The sequence below is a fragment of the Paramisgurnus dabryanus genome, chromosome 4 (genome assembly GCF_030506205.2).
Source record: "Paramisgurnus dabryanus chromosome 4, PD_genome_1.1, whole genome shotgun sequence".
Lineage (NCBI taxonomy): Eukaryota > Metazoa > Chordata > Actinopteri > Cypriniformes > Cobitidae > Paramisgurnus > Paramisgurnus dabryanus.
Genome location: NC_133340.1, coordinates 51449753 through 51464396, shown reverse-complemented (window position 1 = coordinate 51464396; position 14644 = coordinate 51449753). Strand labels below are relative to the sequence as shown.

The following is a 14644-nucleotide window of genomic DNA, read 5'->3' as shown; positions in this document are numbered from 1 at the left end:
TGCTTAATGAAGAGCAGGCGCAAATTGCTGTCTGGTAGAGTAGGTAGTGCGCTGTGAACTTGTAAGCCGGTCAACCACGGAGGCATTTGTCACCAGTACAGCAGTGTCTCGGGTGGAATATCTCAGAGCAGACCCATATCCAGAGTGCTCCTGAGAGGGACGGCTCGCATGAAGCCCGTGTCTGTATCCCCAACCAAGCACATAAACGTAAAGCTGGCATGTACACCGTGCTTATATGCTTACACGCACGCATGCAGAACCACTTAATCAAAGGAGTCTGTGGCTGGTTGCTACAATCCCAAACGGGCAATAAGATAGCAGGATGCGCATTTCGCTCAGCTAAGAGGGAACAGCGTTACACCCTGTGAATGTGTGCGGGTCTAAATAAAACCTGCTATAAGCACCACCGGCGCGGCTAGTAGTCTCCTATCACAACAGAGGTCATAGTCTAGGGTGAGAGAATAGTGGCTGCACAAGCTGTACCTCTCTCTCGTCAGGTAAAAACTATATTACCCGTTCGTAAACTCCAGACTCAGTACCGGCGCGGTGCGCCGATTGTGCGACAGGTCTGCACAGCTGGGGTGGTCTGTGTCGAATCAAATTGGCAGCCGCTCTGGGTAATAGTATATACAAATACCCTATAAAGCGGGGGTTCATAATTCTCTCCCTTCTGTATCACAGCGGCGTTAGCCAAGGGAGGAATTGAGTGCTGTACAGGGTAAGGTAATGGGCTAAACATTGCTGAGCGATCGGGATGTTGCAGCTCCATATTGACATGTTTGCAATGGCTCCGATCACACATGTGTGTGCCTACCAATCAAACCTGTCACAGCTCACCGCTTGGATGGCTGGATACAGGATACAAGTTCAGATTCGACTCCACGCATCTGGGACATTTCTGTAACGGATTGCAGCGCACAGGATTCCAGTTACATATTGTGTGGCATAAAGCAATGGTGTGTTACACAGAGCCATGGAAGAACAGAGCTTGGTTCTGCAATAGCACCGAGCGAGGAGATACACTCCTTATACACTGGAACGGATAGTAACTGGTCGTATGTGCGTGTTGGGTGCCAGTTACATACTGTGTGCTTTGAAGCAAGGTTGCCATTTAATAGAGTTTGTTAACGGCTGTACAGTGATGTTGCAAACTCCTGAACTGTACCACACAGTGCACAACCCAGACGTGTGTGAATCATCTAGCGGAGTGATCCGCTGAAGGGCACTGGCTCACTTGCCGCACATAGAGCCATATAAAAACCAAGTCTGGGTCTGCAGTGGCTTGCTGCTTTGTGCAAGGTCGGATGCAGAACCCGAGAGAGAAAGAGAGACACTTCCTTAAGAATGAACAACTTAGTAATAGCTCGCCTCACGCACACAGGGAGTCAGATACCTGTGTTTGTAGTGAGATATTGCCCGAACACTGCACGGATGTGTAAGGCACAATAGTAATCCTCTGTTGGTACAGCAACATAACTCCTAAAAGTTTACATCCACATCGGCTCACTGCCTTCAGCCAGGGAGCCAGGCGTGTAGGCTGCTATTAATAATGTGTATATATACAAATATACGTATGAGTATATATATATATATATAGTGCCAAGCAGTACAATGAGTCTCCATTTAATGCAGATATACATTAATAGCCAGCCGTGTAGGCTGCTATTAATGTATAAATATATATAAATATACGTATGAGTATAGTGCCAAGCAGTACAATGAGTCTCTTTTTAATGCAGATATACATTAAAAGCTAGGCGTGCAGGCTGCAATGAGTAATGTATAAATATATATAAATATACGAATGTATATATATATACAGTGCAATGTAGTACAATAAGCCTCTATTCAATGCAAATATACATTAATAGCCAGGCGTATAGGCTGCTATTAGAAATGTATAAATATATATATATATATGTATATATATATATAGTGCAATGCGTAAGCATAGAGCAACGTTGCCACCAATCAGGGGCGTGCGAGATGCATTGTGCACTGCTTAGATGTGTGTGTGTGTGTGTGTGTGTGTGTTGAGACAGATCGCTGTGCGAAGCGAGCGGCCACACTCAACACACTTCGCTATACTTGGTCTGTCCCCATTGCTCTGCAGCTCGTGTGTAACGGATGCATAGTGAGCGGGGTTGAGCATTGTGAGTTGTGCATTGCGTTTTGATACGGATCGCTACTCAGTGCGAAGGATCAAACCCGACATTATCCTCCCCTCTTTTTCTTTGCAGCGCATGTTTACGGGCACATTCAGAGTATGGCTGAGTGCTGCACGCTGAGTATCCTCCGTAAGAGCTGTATATTGCTATATATATGGTCTCTATTGGCACATAGTTCAAAGAGGACAAGTGCAGAGGGAATGTCAATACACAGGGCACAGAAGTATGTTGTGCTGATTGGTAGCTCGCTGCCTGTCAGCGGCCATTGCAAACAACATCTGAAAGCATTAAGCATAGCCAACACATATTCCCGTCGTCACCCGAAACAGATGAGGGGCGTGAATGTGTGTGTGATGCGGTACCATTACTGATCATACGAAGAGCAATAAGTGTAGCATGGATAACAGGCACAAGTATAACTCTCTGTATACATAACGTTTCTTCTCGTATAATTTTTACGGCAGCTTAGACACATTAATGGTGTATTGCCGCCCCCCTCAGTACGTCCAAAGAATAGCAGGTCCGTGTGTACGTATGACGCTACGCAAAATAGCTCGCGTAGTGACGTGGCCAAAATGGGCGCGGCTCATGCGGGACCGCCTGAGGCGAGCATAATGTTATGATAGGCCAGCCGCTGTGCTAGTGGCTGAAATGTTTAAAATCAGCCAGAGCGCACTGTATCACACAAAGAAGCCAAGGAAAATATTAAGTTACATCCATACAAGCGTGACAGACGGCCATATCGCAGGTGAAGGTCTTATGAAAGGAGCCGTCTGCACGCTGTGCTCGCACGCGACCTGTGCCGAAGGGGGTCTGTGCATGCTAGCACTGGCCGAAGTGCATTAAATTACAAAGCAGACACCAGGGTGGGGGTCTAATCATGTAAGGGGAGCGGCCGAAGCGCGCTATAAGTACAGGACAAACATATATGAGAGGGTATTGCAACGGTAAATGTATTGTGCACACTTTGGCATTTTCCGCACTGCGTAGGTGGGGAAAGGAAGCCTTGTGTCTTTCCCGCGTCGGTAACCTCGGATTCCCCGGGGGTATGAGGCTAATAGGGCGGCTAACGTTACCGTGAAATGTACGCGATGTTCTCCTCAGTTTGACAGCATTGCCACCAAGGGCGCTCTGGCGGCCGCGGTTTGCTGCCGAGAATGCAGTTATTCGATATATCTCGGAGTCCATAAGATACATGGTCCTTCACTCGAGGAGCGAAGCTCAAAATCCTTGTAAAATTCTGCCGGAACACGTGTAAGGGTGCGACGAACTACGGCGAGACGCTTCAGTCACGGTGAAGAGAAAGAATCTGAGTATTTTGCCGCCTAAACAGGCTATATAGTAGCGGAAGTCCCGCCCCTATAAGGCTGTCATGGGCGGCATTGGCCAGAACACTGGCGTTGTTCAATAAAAGCTTCAGAAACCGGAAGAGGGAGGAGTTTCCAATAGCGTCGAGTGACCGCTCTCGAGTGACCGCTCTCGAAAGGGAACCATGGAGAAAGAAGAGACAGGCGCGTGCTAATGCAGACCCGCTGACCTCATATTAGGTTTGCTTTAAAAGTGCATAACTCACATGTAAAAATCATTAAACAATTCCATAAATGTTTCTTAGAGGCTGTTTACACTTGGCATTAACATGCGTTTTCATCGATCGGATCACAAGTGGACGAGAGAGACACATTACGTTTACACCTGGTATTTAAATCCGTCTCTTTTGTCCACTTTCGACCGCATCTGTCCTGAATACTGTGAGGGGGTGGTCTGTGAGACGGTGGGCGAGTCTCTCTGCTGTCATTCAAACCCGAGCGGGAGTAATTATGAGTTTATATGGACGCAAACTAATATTATGTCGGAGTCAACTGCTTGTTTAGCAAGTATACATGCTGCATAGTGTTTTGTACGTTTATATGTTGGAGCTTTCTCTGAATTTTCAGCGCAATTGATGAAATAGGATCGCGCAACTTTCACACGCTTTCAAAACGAAACTACGGAGATCAGCCGCTTTAGTTGTATCAATGAAAGGCTAAAAATAGCGCTGTTCACCGTATGTTTACGCCAGAAGTCAAAAAAAGACGTAACCTTGTGTTTAATACCTCAGATCAGATAAATGGGCGGAGAGAAGGCGGTCGCGTGTGGCGGTTCGAACGCATTCAACCACATATGCGTTCCACAACTCCAAAGCGATCCGATCGAAAGTGGTTTCGACTACCTCTGAATGTGGTTGAAAGTGGTCGAAAGTGGACGAGCTCAAAACGTTTTGAACACCGTTTACACCTGGCATTAACGTCGTCCACTTGTGATCCGATCGACGAAAACGCATGTTAATGCCAAGTGTAAACAGCCTCTTAGTTTAAAAAAAGCTTTTTATTTTATTAACTTTTTGTTATTGCACTTTGATTGTAAAGATGTTCCTACAATTAAAAACAACTAGTTTGAGATTTATATTTCCTTGTCCTTTTTGAACTATACTAGAATCATCCACCTCTCTCCGCTGTAAAAAAAAGTAACTTTTACTCTGAGTAAAGTTAAAATGACTTACTTTTACTTTTACTTGAGTAGATTTTTAGACCAGTAACTTTACTTTTACTTGAGTACAATATTTTATTACTCTTTCCACCTCTGATCAGATCCTTGCATGTATAGTGTGCATCATAGGAATTTAACGAGGCTTCGAGGCAGAATTTTTTGAATCGAGTTAATCGAGTAACTCGATTAATTGTTTCATCCCTAAATATGTGTGAAAATGAAAGTAAAGTTTGACACGTTGCTATGGGAACAGAGTTTGAGATATCAAAATACCCTTCGCAATTTAGCATCTGCAATGTCTCAGCATAATGTTGACCACTTCTGGAGTCAATCACATTGATTCTTTAAGAGTAGTATTTAAAAGTCCCCTTTGTGACTGACGCATTTCCTTGCCCTTGGTGGTGGCACTATACCTGTGAGTCACAATAGGCACATTGATGCAATCGGAATCTTCAGACGAACAAACACCCCGCGTGTCATCACAATAAGACATTTTTTTACCTTAGATATTAGACACTTCCTGTTTCTCTGATTTCGCCATGAATTTATCGCCTCGCCAGGGCAGAACCGTTCGAGCTATCAAAAACCCTTCGCAATTTAGCAAGTCCAATGTCTCGAAATCATGATCTCCACGTTTGGTGTCAATCCCATGAATCCCCTAGGAGAAGTATTTAAAAGTTCGCAGCATGAATTTTTAAACAATCCAAAATGACCGACTTCCTGTTGAGCAGAGCTAATAGGTTTGAGTGCGAAAGTTGTTCGGGCCGATGAAATCTCTATACCTACCAACTTTCTGTGATCACTCAACTTTACGTGCTTGCATGTGTTAAAGGGATAGTTCGGCAAAAAATTATATTAAACCCATGATTTACTCACCCCCAAGCTGTCCGAGTTGCATATGTCCATAGTTTTTCAGACAAACACATGTTCGGAAATTTTGGAAAATGTTTTAGATCTTTCAGTTAATTAAATGTGAAGTCACGGGGTCCACGACCTTCAAGTCCAAAAAAATGTGCGTCCATCCTTCACAAAATAAATCCAAACGGCTCCAGGATGATAAATAAAGGTCTTCTAAGTGTAATCCGCGAGGTGTTGTTGTAGAAATATCCATATTTAAAACTTTATTAACTAAAATAACTACCTTCCAGAAGCACCGTTATAGAAACTGCAGCCATTCTCATGCTCATTCTCGGTGGGCACACTCGTACGAGCATGACCACAACAACCAGAGTTGCCGTAGCAACCACTGACAGCTCATTGAGATTCACCGGCATGTTTACAGATGTAAGAAAAGTTATAGTACTGTAAGGTTATTGTTTGACAGACCATATTTTAGTAAAATGTTGCAGTGCTACTTTATATTTTCAACTCTATTTTCAAGTCTACTTCTAAAAGTTTTGTAACACTACACTGTAAAACACACTCACGCACTCGTGCTCTGAACAAAGATAATTCATATAAGACAGTGACTTCAGGGCTCAACGCAAAAAAAAATTATACTGGCCCTACCAAAATTTTCACTGGCCCCAATAAAAAAATGTCAGTGTCAAATATAATTGCATACATATACAACAGACATGTTCCAACGAAAAAAGCTCCCAACTTTTCTGCTTTAACTGTAAACTGACAGCAAACTGTGCAAAATTTTGCATCAATTCTTTAGTCGTGTTTTACTTAAGTAAATGTCAGCTTCCAAGATGTTAAATAATACACATTGATTAAATATATTTCAGTGACTGAGGATGAAGCACTGTCCTGGTCGGGCAAGTGACAATCCTTTTTACTGGCCTGAACGTCTCTCACGCTTGCCCCGGGCAACCGGGCAGTCCTTTATGTTGAGCCCTGAACTTTTGAAACGGTCCTGTGCTACATGCTATCGTTAGCATTACACCACAAAAACAATAAAATAATATATTACAAATGGTCGGTAACTATGTCTTACCTTTGCAGTAAAAAGAAAGCCAGCTCGGGGTCTGTTTTCACACCCAGCGCTGACCGGAGCTCCCTCCAAGAATCAAATGCCAATCCAATGTTTACTCTTGTCTTTGCCCCGACCCCGGTCACGCTCTATTTTGGCCGCACTAGATAAGGAGTTTCCGTGGGTGTCTGGATTGTGCTGGAGGTTGGTCGCTTCTTTCCGTCTGCAGAGTCCATTTGAAACATGCTAGCGATTGCCGGTGTTTACTAATGACTGCCGTACGCGTCTATATGGAACGCCAAAGTAGACGAGCACAGGCATGACATCACATTTTGCATTTTCGCGCAAATTCGGACCCGACTCCTCCACACACAAAAGAGCCTACAGGCTGATAGAGACAACCGTGGAGGACAGTCAAGGTGTCATTCTTTCTATTACATTATGGTTGGCTCATAAATATACAAATGAAAACTCTCTTAAAGATTTTTTTAATTAATAAGCTACATAATGCCCCTTTAACTGAAAGCAATAAAATATAAAAAACACCCTTTTGCCAGAAGACTGCGCTGTCATTCACTCTCTGCCCAGAACTAAATGAATCTTCATCTATCATAATAATCTTCAGAGAAACATATACATCTATAAATCTAAATCTTATGCTAAAACTGTTGAAACACTATTGACTGCATCATGCTGTCAATCACTGAGTGATTTTTTTATTTTATCGTAAAACTTCATAATGTGTCATGGACCGGAGAAAGTTTGTTTACAGATGATGATGTAATGAGAGCGACCGTTTAAGCTGCATGTCATTTCCACTCGGAAAGCGGATATCAGACTGATTTATTGATTTACCAGCACAGGTACTTTATCGGATGTAGTTATCGGATTTAGGTTATTAATCGGATCGTTAAAAATGACGTCATTTTTACCCATATCGGCCAATAAATTGTCTATCAGAAAAATATCGTGCATCCCTAAAACATACCTTGTATGCCCTTCTTGTAAGTTCATGATTAGAAATCAAACATGTGAACGTAAACAATTATTAATATTAAAACATGAAATGACAGAAAATTGATAGCATAATTTTTACAAGTGAAAAAGTCTTACACAATCTCTGGTGTGTGTGTGTGTGTGTGTGTGTGAATAAATGATTACCGTGATTAGTTCATTACTGATAATAAACCCACATTATACTGTATAATTTATACCCAAATTCACAGATTCATAGTACATTTATTTCATGCTTTAACAGTTGACTTCAACTGTAACATTTTCAGCTTTTTTATGAAGCAGTATGATATTCATCACCTGATAAATGGCTATTTACAGTCCTGCATTACTTCAGTAAAAGTTTGATTTTAAGTTTGTTTGCTCCACCCAAAAAAAATTTTTTAGCACCAGCCGCCACTGATCGTGATATATTTTTTGCCCATATCGCCCACCCAGTGAATCATAAGTTATCCAGAGATAGAAGGATAATGTTTTGTGTGTGTGGCTTGCATGTGACCCGCTCCACCCGCAGTACACCTCCAGGAGTTTCGGGCTTATTCAAAAAGAATCTGTAAAGCTGATCGATTTTTTATCAATCTGACAAAACTAAAGACTCTTTGGATACATGAAGAATGTATAACTACTGTATAGGTCAGAAACAGCGTATGTTATGTGAGCTTTAATATCAAAAGCAACACATACCTGGCTTGGCTTAGAAAAACAGTCTGCCGGTGAATATCCTCTGGGTCTATTTCCACTGGAAGTAAATTTGCCATTTCATCAATGGACCACTTAAACTTTGCTGGTGTCTGGGACGAACATCAACGATAAAAACAGAAATTAAGAAAAAAATTAAGCTAACGTTACTTTCATTTCTATGTTCACAGAATACTAAGTGAAATACTCACTGCTAATGAACTCCTGGATCTTTTGAACACAGACGGGCTGGGAACAAGAGGTTCATGCAGGCGGTGATAGTCGTTTGGGCTCTCAAACGGATTTAAAATAGCTGGTCTTCCCGGAGTTTCCGGTGTTATGTGGATTTCTGCTACATCTCCCATCTTTGAAAGCCAACCAGGCTGGACTTCAATAGGAAAGTAACACAAGTGAAACGATTTAGATTCTTAAATATATAATTACACAAATAACTTAGTGTTAAAAGCATCATGTTTGATCATATATCACCTCTGCTTTAACATTATACGATTACTAATCGTATTCTCTATCTTGACTAAGCGTGTAACCTTAACATGCGCAACATTTAATTAAATTAATGTTACTAATCAAACATACTTACACGACACCAGAACTCCACAAACAGTGTACTGTTTGAAAGTCTGATTTAATTTTGCCTCAGTCGTGCTGGCCAATCGCAATTTAGCAGACAGTGCTAAACAACCAATGAGAATTTTTAACAACCAATAAGATGACGCGACAAGTCAACCTACTACACGTCATTTCCTTTCGAAATTTTTTAAACTTTATTGAAACCACACCAAATAGAGAGTTTTCGGTTGCAATCAGATAGTGTGTATTGTTTGTTGCAACTCATACGGTTTTACGTGCACAAATGATCATAAATAGCAGGAAGGAATTAAGGAACTAGATGTGTCCACGTTTTATGGGTGTAATACCGAGTTTTGTATTACCTTTAGCACATTGGCTTTATGGCCAGTATCACAAGCATGAATGCTGTCCGTGAGACTATGGATGGTAAGATTAATGTGGTTTGATAAGTGTCAGCACGCTAATACATATACATAATTTAATACACCGTTAATACGTTTAGTGCAATAATTAAACTACTTTGGCTTACTAAGGTGTAGATTATTGAGACGTTTTCGCTCGCTTCATTGTATGATTATATTAAAAATGTTTTAATTATACATTGGGCTTATTCTTATTTCCAGTACTCCTGGAGATATCAAGGCTTCTGAATACAGGATTGGACATGGAGTCTTTGTCCATATGTGTGCGTCTCTGTGAACAGGGGATCAATCCCGAGGCCCTGTCATCAGTTATTAAAGAGCTTAGAAGAGCTTCTGAGTCATTAAAGGTAACGTTAAACCGTACTCACGATGTTTGTGTTACTATAATTGAATATTATTTTTTATATTCTCCATCCCCTGTTTTACCCACACTTTTTTTCTATGAATCGTCACTGGTCTTTCGATTTGATTACAATTAGGAAAACGATAGATTCGATACGATATGCGCTGCAAATTCATGGCGAAATCAGAGAAACAGAAAGTGTCTAATATCTAAGGCAAAAAAAGGTTTTATTGGGATGCCATGCGTGGTGTTTGTTCGTCTGAAGATTCCGATTTCATAGATGTGCCTATTGTGACCAACAGTATCTGTCTCATAGACTGTAAAAAAGTTGGACGACGCCTGTTCGCTCTCTTACATTGGTGAAAAGTGAACCCGCCAGTTTCCCGATACGGCGCTGACATCTTGGGTCTTGAGTCTGCGCAGTAGCGATTTCGGGACCAGTCCTGCGCAGTAGTGAGCAGGAAGTAAAGCCGCGAAATAAAGAGCCGTTTCTCAATCCCAGGCTGTTTCTCAATATGCGTTCTTCAGCGATCTTGCATCCTTGTGTCCTCGCTCTACATCATCAATCAACAGTTGAAGTTCAATTTCAATTCTCAAGAACACAAGTACAGAGGACGCATGAAAATACCCGGATGAGTTCTTGATATTGCATCGAGTGCAGACTTGCGCGCTGAAATCTGGGGAAGTCACGTGACCAGCAGGAAGATCGCAGACATCTCAATTCTCACAAGTGCGTTCTGTGTTCTCGCGACCTTCTAAGTTCGTTCTTCCGAGGTCGCCTGGCAAGACCAGTCTCCACGAGAACACAAGTCCGTTCTTTGTGTTCTTGGAATTGAGAAACAGCCCCGAGTACGCCAAACTCGGACTTGTGTCCTTTGTAGTTCGAACTTGCAAGTTCAGACTCAGAAGAAAGAACTCCTGACGCGAAATGCATTCTGGGAAACTTCGCTGTCATAAGTCCACACAAGTCTCATTTGATGCATCCTCGATAAAATGGGTGGATCAAGAACACATCCGGGGATTTTATGTGAACTTGGGCTTTATGCGAACTTTGATTTGGAACAGTACTTGGTCCGCGACTGATGATGTTTCACAAGGACAGACAAGAACGCATATTGAGAAACGGCCAAGACCCTGCCCTCACTCTCACAGAATGTGCATATCACACGATATCACAGCTGTCAATCATGATGTGACACTACCGTTTTTATATCATTAAATAACTAACTAAACACAAACTTATTTTAAAAACAAACTTTTTGACATTTTGGCTTTACTTTTCAGGGCTTGTGCGGCACGCTTGATCTGTCTGCGTCCTGCAAGACGGAGGCGTAAGTTGTAGTAGGCATGACTTAGTTGGAGGCGTGTCTTATACTTTTCTAAATCGTGGTCCACCACGCGAGATCTACCTCGAAGTCAGATTTAAAATGATGAAAGTTTTAAGACTTATTTAAAAATAAGCTTGCATGTTAGCAATTACTGGGTGCATCAATGTGTTTGTAGTGAATTTCTCATTAAATTAGAACATTTACAGGCTGTTTGAAAATGGGTCAGGTTAGGACAGGCTGAGGATAACGTAAGCAACACATAAAAAACACGAAAAGCCTTTTAATGGTAAATTTCGTTTTGTGCATACAATTTGTGCATATTTCAAAAAACGTAAGGGTGGGGTGTTTTTGGCACTGTGATTCTGCTGGTTAATTAAATTAAATACAATGAATTAATTTATTAATAACTCGTACTAATAAAATGTATATATTAACACGTTCAGGGATTAATAATAATTGAAAGTGATGACAATGGCATTTTTCATCAGATGTTTATATTAACAACAAAAAGAAAACGACAGTAAGCCAGGGGTATTATTATAATTTATAATAAATTATAGAAGTGCCTTATGAGTCTATTTTTTATCTTATCCTTTGTATATTTATAAATCAAACCCGTATTAGATACATACGCAGCACACAGTTGTACATTATAAACATGCATAAACATTATAAGCTTACATACTGCAGGCCTACTACAAACTCTCTCTCGTTTTAATAATTACAACCCTGACCTCTGCATTACTTTTGAAGCCTCCAAATTAGGCAATTTTGGAAAAGATTATCATTTTAACTTCCGAGATGTACTCGAGGAGAGCTCGCGTGATCCGTGAACCGATGTAGACCGTGAACATCCCGTACACACTGCATATTAATTCTGTTGTCATTTATTAATATGGTTGTTACTTATTAATTCGGTTGTCACTTTGTCAACATCTTTTAATGCTTAATCCTGTTCTGACAACCGCATAATACAACCGAATCAACTTCCGCAAAATGCAGGGACAGCCGCATTTATAGAAACTCTGCATAGTGTGTACATAACAACTAAAGTGTTAAAATGTGCATCATGGATATGACAGGTCTCTAGGGATGTAACGATTCAACTGTGTGTCCCAGTAAAAATGGCTGTCTGAAATCGATTGTGAATCGCAAGGCTGCACAGCTTGTGCGTATACTACGGCATTTGGTCAGTAGTAAGTCCTTATCAATCTAAAATCATAACGAGTTGGAGTGGTTTATAACGTGCATTTAAAAAAGCAACACTCGTTAAACCAAATCATTTAAAATATTCTTATCGTGAAATACCTGAAACAATTTGAAGAACAGTGATATAAATATTCCTGTAGACATTTCCTGGAATAGCATTCTTAATACTACTTCTTCTGTGGCACAAAGGGAGTTTCTGTACAAGAGCGCCCCCTGGCGTTCGGATGTGCCTGGATTTCACCGTAATTCATTCAAATTCATTCATTGAGAAAACGCGCATTTGCACGGTTAATCGTTACACCCCTACAGGTCTCTCTTCTGAAAAACTAAATTCCTAGAAGGGGAAAAGTCTTTTGCATGCGGTGCAGAAATTGACAGAGGCAGGAGCGTTTGCTGACTAGTGTTGCCAGATCTTGCACTAAAAAAGCGAACAGGAAAATTCCAATAATAAACCGAAACAAATTCAAATGCTTTACTTAAAAGCTCAAAAGATTGGGACCGGCACCTTCACACTTTAATAACACCAAAAACTTGTTCGCTTCATGAGCCAAAAGCCATAAACGGTTAAGCACCAAAACAGTACGTACAAAAAACACGAGGACCTGGCAACACTGCATGACAGCGCGCTGTTTTACAAATGCGTGCAATGCACAACTTCAAGACGGAGGTTTATTGCAAAACATAATGCTGTTAAATTATTTTGGTCAAAGAGACGTGAGACGGCAGAATGTTGCTATGGTTATCTCTGTGTCAATCATCACATTTTCGGGAGTGAGTCTTGTTCCGTACAGACATGTAACGAACATTTAGGGGATTCACTAGCGCATTTAAATGCGGTTGTCACTCCCGAAAGTTTGCAGTGTGTAATAGAGGATTTAGAAGAGCTTTTTTTACTGTGAAAGAGGAAGATCTCACGTGGTGGACCGCGATTTAGAAAAGTACAAGACAAGCCTCCTACTACAAGTCACGCCTACTACAACTTACGCCTCCGGTTCGCAGGACGCAGACAGACCCGACTCATTGTGACTCCCGGGTATAGCGCCACCAGTCCTTCTAGCATATTCATGCGATTGACACCAAAAGTGGTCAACATGATGCTGAGACATTGTAGATGATAAATTGCGAAGGGATTTTTGATATCTTGAACGCTGTTCCCATGTCAACTCGTCAAACTTTACTTTCATTTTAAAGGACAAGTTCGGTATTTTACACTTAAAGCTCTGTTTTTAGATTGTTTATGATTAAATAGAAAGGTTTTGAAATTTCGACATATGCGCTTGCCCCCAGAATTTTCGGGTGTTTGTTTTTCACCTCCCACCTCTATAATGGCTTTATAGGTGCACTGGAACAATCCTTCCTAAAATGCATTAAACTTTCGTTTACGAAGACGTGAAACTCACCGAGTGGTCAGGGGTTTTCACAGATATGCTCACACACAAATCGCTGCAAAAGACGCATTCCAACAGGTGTTTTACCATTGGTTGTAAACTTGTGGACCTATTTTTCCAAACGCCTCACACCCGTATATTCTTCCGTTGAGAGCTTGAATAATAGACACTCCAGCCCAGCTGGTGGCGATAATCCCACTGATCTATATAAATGACTGGATTGCACATAGAACGCTTGATGTAACTGCGTGAGGTGAAGCCAGCGCAGAATTCGAGCCGCCATCTTGGTATACCCAACCGGCAGAGGGCGTCATTGACTTCCATTCAAAATCATGATCAAAATTGACCCCCTTTACAGCGTATCAATTACACAAGGTTAATTTTTAGGATATGTGTACGTTAAGTATTTGTTAATTCTGGTGTTATTTGCAATGTTTATGTTTTAATCGGGCAGTATAATGGATTTATAAAAAAAACGTTAAGGTGAGTGTGTCTGTTGCATTTGTTAATGACATGGGTATAAATAAAGTTTTTTTGACATTCAGCTACACTGTGACGGTCAGCGTTATTTCTCTAAATAAGTTTAGGTAACTTGTAAGTTTAGATAACATAATTACAAAACTAGCAAATTATTGCATGCACATACGGTACAATAATTTAGATTTCAGAATGAGCACGTTTATTGTCATTAATACTAAATATGCTGCGGTCTGTCTGCTGATCTGATACTGTAATAAAGATGAATGTATAAAAACTGATTAAAATGCAAAATGTACAACTTTCAGTAAATAACTATTTACATGCTTTGGACGTTTGTGTTGTAATAATGTACAGGGTAACTTCACATATAAAAACGAAGACGAGTAAAGTGATGTTTTATCATTAAAATCTGATAACGTCCATTGATTTAATAGAACGTTTGGGTATACCAACATGGCGGCGCGGTGGCTTCACAAGTGTGACGTCATGCGCAATCCAGTCATTTATATAGATCAGTGGATAATCCGCCTTTGCCAATTGCAAGAATAGAAACAAAGTTCCCGGCGCGGAGTAATACCG

At 41.0% G+C, this 14644-nt stretch overlaps 1 protein-coding gene across 1 annotated transcript in view; it reads right to left on the bottom strand.

The window, feature by feature from the left end:
- Positions 1-10124, bottom strand: part of bora (bora aurora kinase A activator) — a 161963-nt gene extending 151839 nt beyond the window's left edge. Inside the window, exons 1-3 of the mRNA XM_065295801.1 lie at positions 10016-10124; positions 8517-8692; positions 8311-8417 (exon numbers count right to left, since the gene is read on the bottom strand). Coding sequence (XP_065151873.1) covers positions 8311-8417; positions 8517-8692; positions 10016-10061 — 329 coding nt within the window. The 5' untranslated portion in view covers positions 10062-10124. The remainder of the gene's footprint in view (positions 1-8310; positions 8418-8516; positions 8693-10015) is intronic.
- Between the last annotated feature and the right edge of the window lie 4520 nt (positions 10125-14644).